We start from the raw sequence: 14,736 nt of genomic DNA, 5'->3' as shown, positions 1-14,736 counted from the left end.
AGGTTCTGTAAACAGGAATCGCCCCGCCTAAGTCCGTCCGTCCTTCAGCGCCACCGTCCTTTGGAGCCAACGCTCTTCGTGGCGATGGCTGTGGTGTGGGAAGGCTCCCATAAATCGACTGAGGACTCGTTACCAGCTCAGGCTGTGCTAGCTGAGCTTGTAGACAATGACAGCAAGATGGTTCTTAAAGCAAGATGGTTCTTAAAGCAAGATGGTTCTTAAAGCAATATGATGTGGGAAATATGAGATAAGAGGGTTACTTCACAACAACTTGAAAGAGACGAAGCACAATGGTTCAAAGAGTGCCTTTAAAGCCTCTGTCGAGAACTCGAATCTTGACAATTCGATGAATCCAGCAATAAACCCGAAACTGTGATCCAAAAGTCGAGTATAACACCAGCTGAGATGGCACTCAAGTGTAGTCATCTCATCCAAGCCGTTTCCAACTACAAATCCAGCCAAAGCAAAACTCATGAATATATAAATTAGTAAGATCCTATAAGGGCTATTCTAATTACAACTTGGACTTGTCGTCCTTGAATTGGTCCTCAGTGACACCCTTACCCATGGCAGCAGTGGAGGTGACACCACCAGTGACCAACTTCAGCAAGTTGTCAATGTACTCGGCACCAGACCACTTCTGGTGCTTGACAACCTCAACACCGTTCTCGATTTCCGGAGCTTGGATCTGTTGGCCGTAGGCTCTCATACCAATCTTAGCGTAGTCACGGGCAAAGTTGTCCACAGCCAAAGCAGTGGTGTGCAAACCAGCCAAGGTGATGAATTGCCAGACGTATCCGAGCTTAGCCAACTTTTGGATGTAGGTCTCCTGGTCAGCGACAGACATGGCCTTGTTCCAGTTGAAAGATGGGGACAAGTTGTAAGACAACCATTGTTCTGGCCATTGGGCCTTGACACCATCGGCAAACTCCTTAGCCTGGGCGTAGTCTGGCAACTTGGACTCCATCCAGATGATATCAGCGTATGGAGCGTAAGCACGGGCTCTGTTAACAGCACATTGGGTACCACCTTGGTAACGGTAGTAACCTTCTCTGACTCTTGGTGCCTCCCAGTCGAAGAAGATGTCCTTGCCAGTAAGCTTCTTAGCCAAAGCACGGGCCTCCTTGTTGGAGGTGTTGGAGAGTGGGTGAACCTTGGAGGTGAACTCGGCAATCAAGGCCTGCTTGTTTGGGTAGTAACCAGAGTTGATCTCATCAATGACAGCCTCGTGGAAGAGCTTGAGGCCAGCCTTCTTGGTCCAGTCCTCCTCAACGGCAGCCAAGGCATCACCTTGCAAACCTCTTTGCTCGGCTTGGAACATAACCTCGGACAATGGTTGCAAGTTCTTGTTGGTGGAACCGACAATGAAGTAGTGGTCTCTGTGGTCGATAGTGGAGGTCAACAATGTAGCAGCCTCGGAGTCAGTTCTGGCAACACAGAGCAAGTCGGAGCCAAAGATATCAGCAGCGGTTCTGATGGCAACCAATCTGTTGATGTGCTCCTGGATTGGCACCAAAACCTTACCAGCCATGTGACCACACTTCTTGGTACCTGGAGCTTGATCCTCAATGTGGATACCAGCGGCACCACGCTCGATGAAAAGCTTTGTAAGCTTGATGATGGCGGTGATACCACCGTGACCAGTGTCGGCATCAGCAATGATTGGGCGGAGGAAGTCGGTGTATGGGGTCTTGGCTCTCTCCTCTGGGGTCATACGGAAACGCTCCTCGTGTTGCTTTCTGTCGTGGAACAGCTGAGCAAACCACAAGTGCTCACACTTGTTCGGCACGGTGTCGTATGGGTAGTCAGCCAAATCTGGAGATGGCTCGTTGGAGGTGGAGGCGGTGGAGGATGATTGCCATCCAGAGATGTACACGGTGTCCAAGTACTTGGCCATCTGCGTAACGTGGATTGGGTCCAAGGCTCCAAAGGTGAAGGAGGCCGTCTTGTTACGGTCGTGCTCCTCCAACAGCTTGTACAACTTCTTAGCCTGGTCGGAGGATGGGTAGTGGATCTGGAGGGTACCTCTCTTCTGGACAATGTCCTTAGCGGTGTAGATACGCTTGGTCTTTCTCCATCTTGGTTCCTTCCACCATTGCTCCACGGCGGCAACCTCTCTGTCGAAGGCTTCTTGTTCAGCTTTAATGTCGATTGGCGTGTATGGCATGCTTGAATGTATTGGCAAGTGTTTACTCGAGTACTGAAGCTACAAAACAACAACCACGGCCAGGGTGTGGAAAGTGGGAATGCTGCCAACTTTATATACATTTCATCCTGGACTCTCGCCCTGTGTGGATACCCTACAATGACACACAACCACTACACACGATCATTGTTCCCGGCAGGCCGAACGCTGCTCAAAGTTTGCTTGCACTTGTCCTTGCCATTTTGGCTCGCACTCGCTGTTGCTTGTGGTTTGACGTAATGCGAAAAACAAACTTTGCCGGAAGCAGCTCCACGAACTACGGGGCACAAAAAGAAAGAAAAACACTCACAGGAGGCATTTGCCCATTGCGCCGGTTCACCGGGCACAGGGAGCACGCCAACTCTGGTGGACGTTCGTACTGTGATGGGTTTGAAAATGGCACTGGTGTGGTTTACGCCGAGCACGTCCGTGCTACGGAGAGTGCTGTGGACTGTTGGTGTGTGGATTGTCCGGAACATTGGCGTTTGAAGGGAAGTTGATGGAGTTCATTTCGGAGCGTATCGTAGTGCTACCACCCTGTGCCCCCCAGTCTTCTCGCCATGCATAAAGAGAGACGATTGGCATTTGGGCCAGGGAAGGGGGATGTGATTGGTTATACAGGAAAAACAGGAGAGTCTGGGGGACGTGGCAGAGTGAGCGAGTGAGCTAGTGGAGGGCTGTATAGCTGTGGGACGTAACGTGCACTTGTTCAAGGACATGCCACCCACCGCTTGCCCCAGATTTTCGTTAGGTTTCATGCAGCAAATTTTTTTTCGTCATCTTGTTCCCCGGTAGTGCCGCTACCGAATCACTTTACCCCAGATTTCCCGACAAAGTTCGTGGAGGTGACGTTAGCCCGAAGATGACTCAACAGCGATGGGAGGAGCTCCAGCCCCTTGCCACTCTTGGAGGCCTGGTGGTGAGCTAGGGGGCAACGGGATGGTTGTTTCGTGACGTGACGATACGTAGGCTGAAGAGGCTCGCTCATCCATGGCGGTGCAGTCTTGAGCTGGTCGAGTTCAACACCAGAGATGGCGCTGGAGCTGTGGTGACGCCGTCACCAACGTCCTCAAAAGCAGTGATCAAACATGCCATTCTGAAGTGTCTTGGTACGCTTTAGACTCCACACCTCACATGATTCCCGTGAGATGGTACATAAACTACGGCCCAAAGTTTCAACCTCCTGTTCCCTCGCTCTGTGAACTTTGATCTACGCCCTGTGTGCCTGTTTCCCCAGACATGTCGCTATCGGAAGCTTGGGGAAAAGGAGTGGTTGGGAAACTTTATCTCCATATCATGCAAAGCAGAGGGTTGCACTAACTGCTTTACCCGTCACTGCATCACCCGATATCGGATAACATTGAGAGGTAGCCCGCAGGTGTAGGCCGTTCCCTCAATTCCATAGCGTCCGTGGAAATCAGAGTCGCCCCTGTGGTCAACCAGGAGCACCTGCTCGCGTGGATGTGTTCTCTACGCTCATGTTGGCCATGGAAGCAGTTACACGATGGTGCTCTACCAGCCCGTAGACGGTGCGGACAGACTCGGGGCTCCTTCCCAGCCGGCGGAGAACAGCGCCTATAAATCCACACACGCCCAACTGGTTTCACTGGAAAAGGACTAACCGTAAAACCCCGGCACGAAATTGTTACTGAGACGCGCACTCTACACTGATGCTACCAGAATCGAAGTATAAGAAGCACTCTCTACAACCGTCGGTGGTCCTCGCGTACAACCAAGCAAGCGAATCACACAATCCGTGGCCTGCAATCTCTCACTGGCCGTACTTTGTAAACGGTAGGCTGAAGTCTGCGTCTAGAAGAACGGATATATATAGCTGTCCTTACTTCGCACACACACGTTTACGCCAGTGCTTCACCAACCGAGTTTCCACAGTGAAGCCACGCAGATAAAACTCCAGGACGACGATCCACCACCCCCAGAAAACACTTCACGTTCCAACGCCGCCAATTGATCTGCCCTCCTTCTCTGTTGGACGCTTTCTGTAGTTGCTCCAGCTCAAGCAGACAATGGGGATGTACCCCCACGCACTTTTAGCCCCCAGTGAAAATTTTACCACTACGGAGAAAACAACGCGAAACCGCCCAAAGGGGAAATCTTTGTCGCGCTGGTAGGGCCTTTGGTCTACGAAGCTGAGTCAACCCCACGCTTTTTTCACCCGCATACCGCTAGAATCAACACTTACTGTCACAATCGAGCTAGAGCATTTTGAAGCGCAGACGTTGGCGGAGAGCCCTTTCCCTCCTCCCACTTGCGAGTTGTGTGTTTTCTCGTGATCGCTACTTTGATCTGAAGTTATCAAATCCTCGCTGTCTGGCGTCAATTGTGAGGGAGAAGGAAGATTCCACTCGTTAGGCGTCACCTGGTGGGATTAGCAGCAGTGATTACAAGCACGACATGTCTGGAGTAACGAGATCGATACGAAACCAGCTCAACTTCCATGACGAGAAGAAGTGGAAGCAGTTCAGCACCAGAAGACTGGAGCTGATCGACCGGTTCAGCCTGAGCTCGAAGAAGGCATCGGAACAGGACGAGGCCATATCTCAGATAGCTGCCTTACTGAGAGACGAGTTTGGCTTCCCCGAGCACACTCTTCCAGAGTTCGATAGGCTAGTTAGGGCTGCGATCCAAAGCGTACGGCGTAATAGGAAAAGATCGTCAAAGGCCCGTCCTCCAGGCACGCTCAAGTTCTTACACCATGACGACAGCTCGAGTAGCATGTCGTCCTCGTTGCAGAATCCACAGTCACAGTCGCTGTTCCAACACCAACACCAACATCACAGCCGTCCTGCTCAGCAGCTACAACAACAGCAGCAACTACACAGCTCACTTCCACACCTGAAACCGCATATCGATTATGGGATGGGATATCTACCAAATACAACAACGACATCCACCGCATCTTCTGCATCACCAAGCCTGGGGAACTCTCCGTCCCAGACACATCTGCCTTCGATACGAATGCTAACCGAAGGCACTTCATCGTCATCTGCTGCCGGTGCCTCCAATATTACCCAACAACCTGTACAAACGAACAATATTGGTTCAGCAGCTGGCGCAGCAAATGCCCATAGAATTCCGATCAAACTGCCGTTACCGTACCCTCCAACAGATATCACCATGAGCAGCCAGACGTTGTTGAACTACATACACAAGTCCAAATCTTGTCTCTCTCTATCAAACAACGATACAACGTTACACGAGGATAACCTGTTCCATTTAGGCATGTCAATAATAACCGCATCGTCGTGCTTTATACTGGAGAGATACTTCAACGACTTGCCTACAGAATCCGTCAACTACCTGAGTGAAAAGTTGCAATCCACTGCTAATCTGGCGAAAACTGTGAAAGCTTTAGGATTCTTTTCATCTGATGTTATGGTCTTATCTGATGTACAGGCCACTTCTCTCCTGGCAAAGTTGATAGGGTGTTGTGTCAAGGATTTTGGATTCGATCCAATCACTTACACTCTTTCAGAGATATTTCATGAAGTCGTGCTGAACGAATACCCATTGATTGCCACACAGGTCAACAAGATTACTGCGGAGTCGTTATACACACCTTTGATGCCCATCAAGCCGAAAGAGGCCGACGTGGAGGTTTCCAAAGAGGTCAAACTGCAATACGGCCATCGTGTGTTGGACTTCAAATACGCACCATTGAGCTCTGCGCCTCCTACTTACTTGGAGCTGCTGGAAAATGGTAGAGTTGCATTTGGTATACAGGATCTCAAGAGCCTGAGATTGAGATACGAAGGACAGGATATTTCAGAGGATGCTTTGGACAAACTGTTCAAAGATTTAGAGAGAAGAAAGATCGTCCTCGAGCTATACGAGCCACAGACTATCAAGTTCACGCCATTGCTCTAGTCTACAAGTAGTATATCAGTATTGCTGTTGTTGCTTCTGCATCACCATCTTCTTGTTCAATTTAATAGACAGTGGGAACACGAAGCTGTTCATTTCAAACTTAGGCTTTCAATGAGTCTTCTGGCCTCATTCTCATATCGTTTATCATCATGTACTGTGGGCTCAGATTGCTCTGTCTTCACTATATTCGATTCCTTCTTGATCACAGTGGTTGTATCCATAACAACCGGGACCTTTCTCTCAGGAATGGCATCCTCAGGTTCGTTGCTTTGGATGTCATTTGAATGGTGCTCCTCGTTATTATCCTCCTCATTGGAGGTATCGTCTGGCTGCACCATTGGCGTCGTTGTAAGCTGTGCACGAGGTTTCTTTGCATATTTATCACACCGTACCGTTATCTGACGTCCTTCGAATACTGCACCATTTAAATCGTTCACGGCTCTATCTGCGTCCTCTTCTGTTTCATAGGTTGCCAATGCAAACCCTCGTGAATTTCCATGGGCATCTTTGACTATCTCGACACGCCCGATGTTACCTGCTTGGCGAAGAAAGTCCTTCAAAGCCATCCATTCAGTATCATAGGGTATATTCCCAATGAATAGCCTTCTAGGGTCCTGGACGGTGTCTGTTCCAATGTCAGTGATGGAATGGTACGGGTACTGATGAAGGTTCATCAGATGCCTTGCAGAGACCGGTGTTCGTCTCTGCTCTGGATGTTGTATGCCCCCGTATGAAGCTTTTGGCGTGGATTGGCCACTAACGCTTCCAGCAGTGGATGTATCTGAATATGTCCCCGTATACATAGACATGGCACGCGGTGAGAAGAGCGGCACTGGTCCTGGCGGCTCGTAGTACGAGTTCATGTAGTAATAACCATACGGCGGGTTAGCACCTTGTGCCATAGGCGATTCCGTACTGGGGGAGGTATTAGGCATGTTCAGCCCATGGACAGGGGGAACTGTTGCAGTGCCTGGTGGCATCTGATAGCCTACTTGGCCCACCATTGGGGACCGCACTGCCAGTGACGGGTGTCCCATTGGAGGTATCATCGCTGGCATTTGGCCCATCATCTGCGGGATTGGTCCCATAGGGTAGACCTCGCTCGGCGATAGTGATAGCGGCGTCCTCTGCTGCTGGTACTGCTGATTCTTCTGCTGATATTGGTATTGTTGCCGCTGTTGTTGCTGTTGTTGCCGCTGCTGTTGCTCCTGTTGCCGCTGCTGTTGCCGTTGCTGTTGCAACTGTGCTTGCGTAGGCGCTGGTGGGTGCCCTTGCACCGGAGGATGTTGATGCGCAGACGGCGGCAGCGCACTAACGCTGGGGCCGGTAACGTGCTGCAAACTCGGCGCGACCATGTGCGGTGACGGGCGGTAGCTCAGCAGCTCTGGCGATGGGTGGAAATACTGCGGAACGAAAAGCGCACTCTGCTCAAGCATTGGAGGAGGAGGTGGTGACAGTGGCGGATTGGTCGTCAGGATGTATCCGTTCCAGAAGAAGCCGTCCAGTTGCTCCAACAACGTCTCAGCGCACTGCGCCGAGTTGAGCGAGACACACGCAGTGCTCGTGTCGTCGAAGATCTGGATGTGTAGCACTGAGCTCTCTGGGACAAATGGGGTTAGGATTCCCTTGACATCGCGCCAACGGACGCCAGGGGGGATGTTGTAGACGTAGATGTTATGGATCTTGGGCTTCTGAGGCTGGTGCTGCTCGACGTCCGCGGTCTTAACAAGGCCAATGGCACTGGCGGGTGGAGACCCTGTGCTCGGCGTTGGCATTGGTGAGGGCTCCTTGCCGGCCTTGTTTATTTGTGATGAAAATAGCGACAAAAAAGATACACGCACAATCTCGTTAGTGAGAAGGGGGGTGGTCAGAAATCAGTACGCCCTGTTATTGCTATCTCCCGCTCAATTGATGTCTGCTCAACAAGGACAATACACACCACCCAAACAGACTCCCTATGGAGGGTTTTGGCCAGATTGAAGGAAGAGTAATTGCTTCGATTACAGAGAGAATTAATCCTCAAGGCAAACAAGGCAGTCCAGACGGAGAAAGGTCCCGATCGAATTCGAATTCCCGTACCTTGCGCAAATGATTGAAGGCAGTGCTCACAACACTGAATTTACCAGTGAACGGAAAAGGCAATTGAACTGGGCTCCCAACACCCTTCAGCTGTATGGTGCTCTCCTCTATCGCAGAGACAAGGAGTGAAGAAGAGAAATACGCTGAGCCGGGTGGTTTTCTCCAAATCGAGAGGGCCTGGCTTAAGAGGGAAAAATGGTGCAACTGATTACGTGCACTAATTTTGGCCCCCCAGCACCGTTTTATCTGAGGGCAACGCGCTTGCATAACAAGGCGCACAAACCGATACCCGTGCTGTACGTCAAGAAACTCTACGGAGGGCCTGGTGCTGGTGGGTTAATTGATCATTGGAGTGCTTTGCCTGAGCCCTTTGAAAGGCCATGTTGGGAGGCGAGTGTCCCGTCTCTCTACCGTGCGATGTGTAATGCTACTGTGCACAATTGCATCGATAGTCCATGCGTGTGTGTCGTGGTTTCCCCCGACTCCTTTCCAACACCCACTTACCATTGATGTGGTCAATGTCCAAGCAAATCCGTGCTATAAAGTTATGGCTGAGAGCGTAGCTTGGTCTATGAGATTGCGCAATTTCCATTCCACTTAGGGGGGGAGGAGGAGGAGGACTGGGAAGACTGGATAGATGCATCCTGAACATGCCATGTGCCTTCCGCTCTAACAGGATGTAAAGTAGATGTAAATACCGGGATCATACAACAGACCCTTTGAGAACGCTGGATTTGGACGTGCAACATGTACATCGCCTAGACGGTGTGCTTCCCTCTGGGGGTGCTTTGAGGCTTTGAACTGGCGAACTTTGTCAATGCATCCCATAGGCCAAGAGAGAAATGTGCTGTAAGCCGAAGCACAGCTTTTGAAAGGTGTTGTTGCTTTTACTCCGTCAATGTGGGCCTTTTACGACGTATGTATAATAATATATTACACTGTAGATCCTAGGAATTATCAACATCCATCCCCTCTGTTTTCCATGCACATGCTGGATCCGCCATGCGATCACCTTCTACCTCTGTTTCTGTGTCTGTTTCTGTGTCTGTTGAACTTGGCTCTTCTTTCGTTGTTTTCAGGGTCAAGGCCTTGTTTTGAAGCAAGGCCAAGCTCTTGAGCAAGCGAAGTGCCAGCCTCCACACCGAACTTTTCGATACGGGCAATGTCCCTCTTGACATTTTGAACATCCTCCTCAGAACCAAACTTTTTGGCTCTAAACAGTTTCTTGTTCAAAAGTTCCAATGCGGCAGTCTTACGTTCTTCAGGTGATAAGATCTTCACTGCCGGTTCCTTCTCTTCCTCCTTAGTCTCTTCGCTTTCCTGGTTGTTGGCATCGTCGACCGAACCTGATGGCTCTGCACCAGCAGTGGTGGTACCCTCCGCCACGGTCTCATTGGCAGGTAAGGCTTCGACATCGCCGTTGTTCTCCGCTGTGGTGGCAGTTGCAGGCTCCTCTGCGGTGGTTGGCTCAGTAGTTGGCTCAGCAGTTGGTCCAGCGGCCTGTTGCTCGCTGTCGAATGTTTCCAATCTACTAACGAGCTCAGCTTTGACACCTGTGGTTGAGAGACCACGGGACTTCAACAGCTCTCTCAGCTGGGGGACCGTTTGTGATGAGTATGACATGATGTGCTTAGCTGCAGTATGTGTGTTTTGCGTGGTTTTGAAACCGTCTTTTATCCAATGGTGCGTATAACAAGCCAGTATCACGATCTCCTGAAATCCTTCTGTAGAACAAGACTGAAAGCACAGAATAGTAACGCCGATCTATAGACCTCCTCGATATTCCGTGTGCGTGTATGTGTGAGTTGACGTGATCTCGGCCTTTCTCTTTGTCCGTATGATCAACAAATAACACGCTCTATCTCAATTGCCCTTCCAAACGTCGGAGGTGTTGTTAAAGAACACGCGCCTTTATGTGTTTTCTTTTGCCCAACACATGGGATTCCACGAACACCCCTCCCCCCCCCCGTCGAAAGCTCCCTCGAGACCGCAAAACAGCGAGAAGAGAAAACAATTTTTGCTGCTCCTACCGGGTTTCGCAAGAGGTCGAGCCCCGGTTACGAGCCCGCCCGACGGTATCAACCAGACACAGCGTCAACAGGGTAACCCTTGCGTCGTATCGGAGAATGGGCAAGCGGCCTGGTTTCCTGGTGGCGAAAAGCGCACTTCTACTATGTGTGTGTTGGATTTGTAGTACCTGAGGTGTCCACGTAGGCACTTTGTCTTATGGATTAAAGCAATTGGATTGGCTCCCAAGTCTACTGGTTTGTACTCACAATCTTCTCTGTTTTTGTTTTGATTTCCCGTTTTGTGTTTTTCACCGTTCTGAACTTGTGACGCACAAAGAAAAACACCACCACCGCGCACGCGCCCACACAGTCTGCGCCCCTTAGACGTTAGTGGCCATGCAAAAGTGGGCAGAAATCCACCCGCCGTGCAAAGCAAAAACACACACACAAAAACATCAACAGATCAGAATTTCAAAGCTACAGACGACTACAAAAAAACACACAAATTTCGCAAACAAGGGAACACCGCCTCTCCATCTGATTCAGAAGAAACAGAGGCTGCTTGAGGAAAAGGCTTGATATATTTTCTTGTTTTTTTAACTCTGTTGAACTTGGCAGTCAACCATCGTCAGCTGATTTGGAAATCGTATCAAAAGGTTCAATTGGTTTACAGGTATTTTGGCCTGTCTGTTACTGTCTTTCTATCACTTTTTGTGTGTGTGTGTTTACGTCCCTCAAATTTGTATTGCCGCTGAACGATATCATAAACAATGGCGGATAACGTTAGCGAGGAGATCAAGAACAAGATCCTCAGAGAGAGGAACATCATAACGGGTGCCACCAACATGAAGAAGAAGACAAACAACGCAGCAGTGATCCAGAAGTGCAACTCCAATATCCAGGAGGCGCAGCAGAACATCGAGTACTTGTCGAGGTTATTGGATCAACTGGACGTCAGGAACGGAGCGGTACCTGAGACCAACTATGCCAGGTTGGACTTGATCAAGTACGACTGTCCTTCTTTGGGCCAGAAGATCCAGTTCATGATCAATCAGCTTGACACCAAGTTGAAGGTTGAACAGAAGTACTCCGAGGCGAACGAGAAGTTGTCCAAGATTTACCAAATGGACGGTGATCGCAGGATCAGTTCCGTGGCTGAGGATGGTAGGGTCCAGAGTAACCACAAGATTCAACTCTTGAAGAAAGCGCTCAAGAAGTACGAAGACATCCATGTGAATTTGGATCAGATTACGTCACCTCAGCAGGACCCGATAGACAACGCCACTTTCAGAAGAAAGCCACTAACCGGTACGTTGACGATTGGAATCAACTCAATAAGGGAGGTTGATCATATCGCGTCTCCGCTGTTTTCGAGAAAGACCGAGTCGTTCATCTCTATCAAGGTTGATGATGAGGAGAAAGCCAAGACCAAAGGGAGCCGCAGCGACAAATGGAACGAGGAATTCAGCATTCATGTTGACAAGGCCAATGAGGTTGAAATCACGGTGTTTGATAAGATCAATGGATCTTTTGTCCCTGTGGCAATTGCATGGTTTCTCATCTCCGACGTTGCGGAAGAGATTCGTAAGAAGAAAGTTGGACAAACTGGTGGTGCAGGCTGGGTAAGTGCTGCTCGAATCCAAAGTGGAAGCCAAGTGCCTGGCCAAAATACAACAGACAATTTCACTGTGAATAATAGCACCACCATGGTGGTCAACAATAATGGGTCATCCTCGTACAACGGAACCAATAATAAGCCCTTGCCAGCCCAAATCGAATCGAAAGAGCCTATCAAATCGAGTAATTGGTTTGTGTTGGAGCCTTCTGGGCAGATTTTGTTGACCCTTGGCTTCACGAAATCTAACGCTGCGAACAAGAGAACAATACTTGGAGGTTTGCACCGTCACGGTGCTATTAGAAAGAAAGATGAGGAAGTATTTGAACAGCATGGACATCAATTCATCCAGAAGCAGTTCTATAACATCATGCGTTGTGCTCTTTGTGGTGACTTCCTTCCTTATAATGGTTACCAATGTCAGGATTGTAAGTTCTTGTGTCACAAGAGATGCTATGAGAAGGTTATCACCAAGTGTATCTCCAAGTCTAGTACCGATATTGATCCAGATGAGCTGAAGTTGAACCATCGTATTCCACACAGATTTTACAACGTGTCCAACAAGGGTACCAACTGGTGCTGTCACTGTGGTTATCTATTACCTTGGGGTAGAAAGAACGTTCTCAAATGTAAAGAGTGTGATACTATGTGTCACGTTGAATGTTCTCATCTTGTTCCAGATTTTTGCGGTATGTCCATGGAGACTGCTAACGAGATTTTGATGACAATTAAATCTACACAATCTTCAAGAAAGCAGAAGATCCAAAACTATCAAGATCGTCAGTCGTCCTCTGCTTCAACTGTGGTTGCTTCAAACCATAGTGAAAGTACCAAACCAAAATCAGATGGTACAAAGGTGTCCAGTGGTGTTTCTGCTTCCATTCCAGAGTACAAGACCTTGGAACCAGAACCACTGCCAACACAACATCACCGTCAAAGACGTCCACCTCCTCAAGATCTTTATGTCGGACAGGCACCATTGTCAAAGCAACAATCCACTGGATCCCAAACTAATTCATCCTCTGAAGGTGGTTATTCTCAATCCTCTGAACCGAACTACACAACACATGATCCGTATGCTCAAAAGTATACCCAAAGCTACACTGCTGATTTAGAAGAACAAAAGACTAATGAAGAGCCTGGTAGTAATTTATATGTCAATGATCGTCAATACGAAATCGAGCAAAGACGAATTGCTTATGAGCAGCAACAGCAACAACTGAAATATCAAGAGGTACTACGCAAGCAACAGGAAGAGCAGGAGCAACTGCTGGCCAAGCAGCAACAGGAACAAGAACAGTCAAAAGAAGTGCAGAACCAAGCACAAGATGCAGACGTTTCCTTCCAAGCTGATGAGACAAACGAAGATATTCGCAGAAGATCCCAAATTCAAACGGTGGAACCAGTACAAACACATCGTCATTCGGAGAAACGTCATCGTCCAAAGGTTGGACTTGACGATTTCCACTTCATTGCTGTGTTGGGTAGGGGTAATTTTGGTAAAGTTATGCTTGGTCGTTCCCATCGTACTAAAAAGCTGTGTGCTGTTAAGATTTTGAAGAAGGATATGATTATAGAGAATAGTGAAATCTCATCCATGCAGGCTGAAAAGGAAGTTTTCTTAATTGCCAATAGGGAACAACATCCATTCTTGATCAACTTGCACTGTTGTTTCCAAACCGCTAACCGTATCTACTTCGTTATGGAGTACGTGTCAGGTGGTGATTTAATGTGGCACGTTCAACAAGGTAACTTTTCTATGAGAAGGGCAAAGTTCTATGCAGCTGAAGTCGTTTTGGCATTGGAATACTTGCACGAAAATGGTATCGTATACCGTGATTTGAAATTGGATAACATTTTGTTGAGCACTGATGGTCATATCAAGATTGCAGACTACGGTTTATGTAAACCGAATATGTGGTATGGAAAGACAACTAACACTTTCTGTGGTACGCCAGAGTTCATGGCACCAGAGATCTTGAAGGAACAAAACTACACCAGAAGTGTTGATTGGTGGGCGTTCGGTGTCTTGCTTTACCAAATGCTCCTGGGAAAATCGCCATTCAGAGGTGACGACGAAGATGAAGTTTTCAATGCCATTTTAACTGATGAACCTTTATTCCCAATTCAAATGGCCAGTGAGGCTGTTGGTCTTCTCGAGTCGTTGTTGGACAAGAACCCTCAAAGTCGTCTTGGAGCTGGACCAAGAGATGCCAAAGAGATCAAAGAACATCCATACTTCAAGAATATTAACTTTGATGATATTTTGAACTTGAGAGTTCCACCTCCATATATTCCAGAGGTAAAATCCGAAGAAGATGTGTCTTTCTTTGACAAGGACTTTACAACTGAGGTTCCAAGATTGACACCGGTGAACTCTGTGTTGGACACCGCGAGCCAAGCTCAGTTCCGTGGTTTCTCTTACGTTAATGACGCTTCTGGTCTATGATCAATATTGAAGAACAAAGAGTCAAAAGCTCATGCATGGTCTGGAATTATTTGTACGCTTCTACTTCGTTTTTTATACTAATATAAGATTGTCCTTTGATGTCTATAATCGCTATACATCTTTCAGAACTAAGTGTGTATCGCTGTCGGTTGTAGGGTATGAATATTGTATTGTAACGAAAGAACAAAGTTGGTGTATGTATTAGTTGCGTATTACCCTACTGTATGCTTTCCCTAGCTCACTGAGTGCAATCTGTTTCAACACCAACGGCTTCAGAAAATGACTTCGTGGCCAAGTTGGTTAAGGCGCACGACTGTTAATCGTGAGATCGTCAGTTCAATCCTGACCGAGGTCGTTTTTTTTTGGAGGCGGTCTTTTTTTTTTGGGCTTAGGGGCTTTGTGTTTGAAGTGGTACTATCACTCTTGCTCGCCGTTTGATTATAGATCAAATAGACCATAAAGATCTACAATGTGTAATTGATGAGCACGATTAGGCCTCTTCAATACTCAT

General features: G+C 48.3%; 7 protein-coding genes and 1 non-coding gene across 8 annotated transcripts in view; 4 read left to right on the top strand and 4 right to left on the bottom strand.

Moving 5' to 3' along the window:
- Positions 1–514: 514 nt before the first annotated feature.
- ICL1 (isocitrate lyase 1) lies at positions 515–2,167 on the bottom strand (the record flags this gene model as incomplete). The annotated part of the gene is made up of 1 exon (XM_020212545.1): positions 515–2,167. One exon carries the CDS (start codon positions 2,165–2,167, stop codon positions 515–517), a length of 1,653 nt encoding a protein of 550 aa, XP_020072087.1.
- Positions 1,820–2,839, top strand: CYBJADRAFT_68143 (uncharacterized protein). The gene is made up of 2 exons (XM_020217856.1): positions 1,820–1,841; positions 1,941–2,839. The coding sequence occupies exon 2, from the start codon at positions 2,161–2,163 to the stop codon at positions 2,683–2,685; it is 525 nt and encodes a 174-aa protein (XP_020072086.1). The 5' UTR covers positions 1,820–1,841; positions 1,941–2,160; the 3' UTR covers positions 2,686–2,839.
- A 1,761-nt stretch (positions 2,840–4,600) lies between these two features.
- On the top strand, positions 4,601–6,073 carry VHR2 (Vhr2p; the record flags this gene model as incomplete). Its single annotated transcript, XM_020216290.1, has 1 exon — positions 4,601–6,073. The coding sequence occupies one exon, from the start codon at positions 4,601–4,603 to the stop codon at positions 6,071–6,073; it is 1,473 nt and encodes a 490-aa protein (XP_020072085.1).
- An 89-nt stretch (positions 6,074–6,162) lies between these two features.
- Positions 6,163–7,848, bottom strand: CYBJADRAFT_172051 (uncharacterized protein; the record flags this gene model as incomplete). The annotated part of the gene is made up of 1 exon (XM_020216289.1): positions 6,163–7,848. One exon carries the CDS (start codon positions 7,846–7,848, stop codon positions 6,163–6,165), a length of 1,686 nt encoding a protein of 561 aa, XP_020072084.1.
- A 1,206-nt stretch (positions 7,849–9,054) lies between these two features.
- On the bottom strand, positions 9,055–10,138 carry THO1 (Tho1p). The gene has a single exon (XM_020214634.1). The coding sequence runs from the start codon at positions 9,773–9,775 to the stop codon at positions 9,161–9,163; it is 615 nt and encodes a 204-aa protein (XP_020072083.1). The 5' UTR covers positions 9,776–10,138; the 3' UTR covers positions 9,055–9,160.
- Positions 10,139–10,662: 524 nt separating this feature from the next.
- PKC1 (protein kinase C) lies at positions 10,663–14,347 on the top strand. Its single transcript, XM_020214633.1, has one exon. The coding sequence runs from the start codon at positions 10,932–10,934 to the stop codon at positions 14,223–14,225; it is 3,294 nt and encodes a 1,097-aa protein (XP_020072082.1). The 5' UTR covers positions 10,663–10,931; the 3' UTR covers positions 14,226–14,347.
- Positions 14,348–14,506: 159 nt separating this feature from the next.
- Positions 14,507–14,580, top strand: CYBJADRAFT_t51. The gene has a single exon. It is a non-coding gene; the product is annotated as a tRNA-Asn (tRNA).
- A 90-nt stretch (positions 14,581–14,670) lies between these two features.
- Positions 14,671–14,736, bottom strand: part of CYBJADRAFT_161517 (uncharacterized protein) — a gene marked incomplete at both ends in the record, with an annotated part of 1,375 nt that continues 1,309 nt past the window's right edge. Inside the window, one exon of the mRNA XM_020213618.1 lies at positions 14,671–14,689. Within this exon, the coding sequence (XP_020072081.1) occupies positions 14,671–14,689 (19 nt within the window). The remainder of the gene's footprint in view (positions 14,690–14,736) is intronic.

Source organism: Cyberlindnera jadinii, assembly GCF_001661405.1.
Source record: "Cyberlindnera jadinii NRRL Y-1542 unplaced genomic scaffold CYBJAscaffold_3, whole genome shotgun sequence".
NCBI lineage: Eukaryota > Fungi > Ascomycota > Saccharomycetes > Phaffomycetales > Wickerhamomycetaceae > Williopsis > Williopsis jadinii.
The sequence above is the reverse complement of the archived record's forward strand: the minus strand, read 5'-3'. Positions and strand labels throughout refer to the sequence as shown.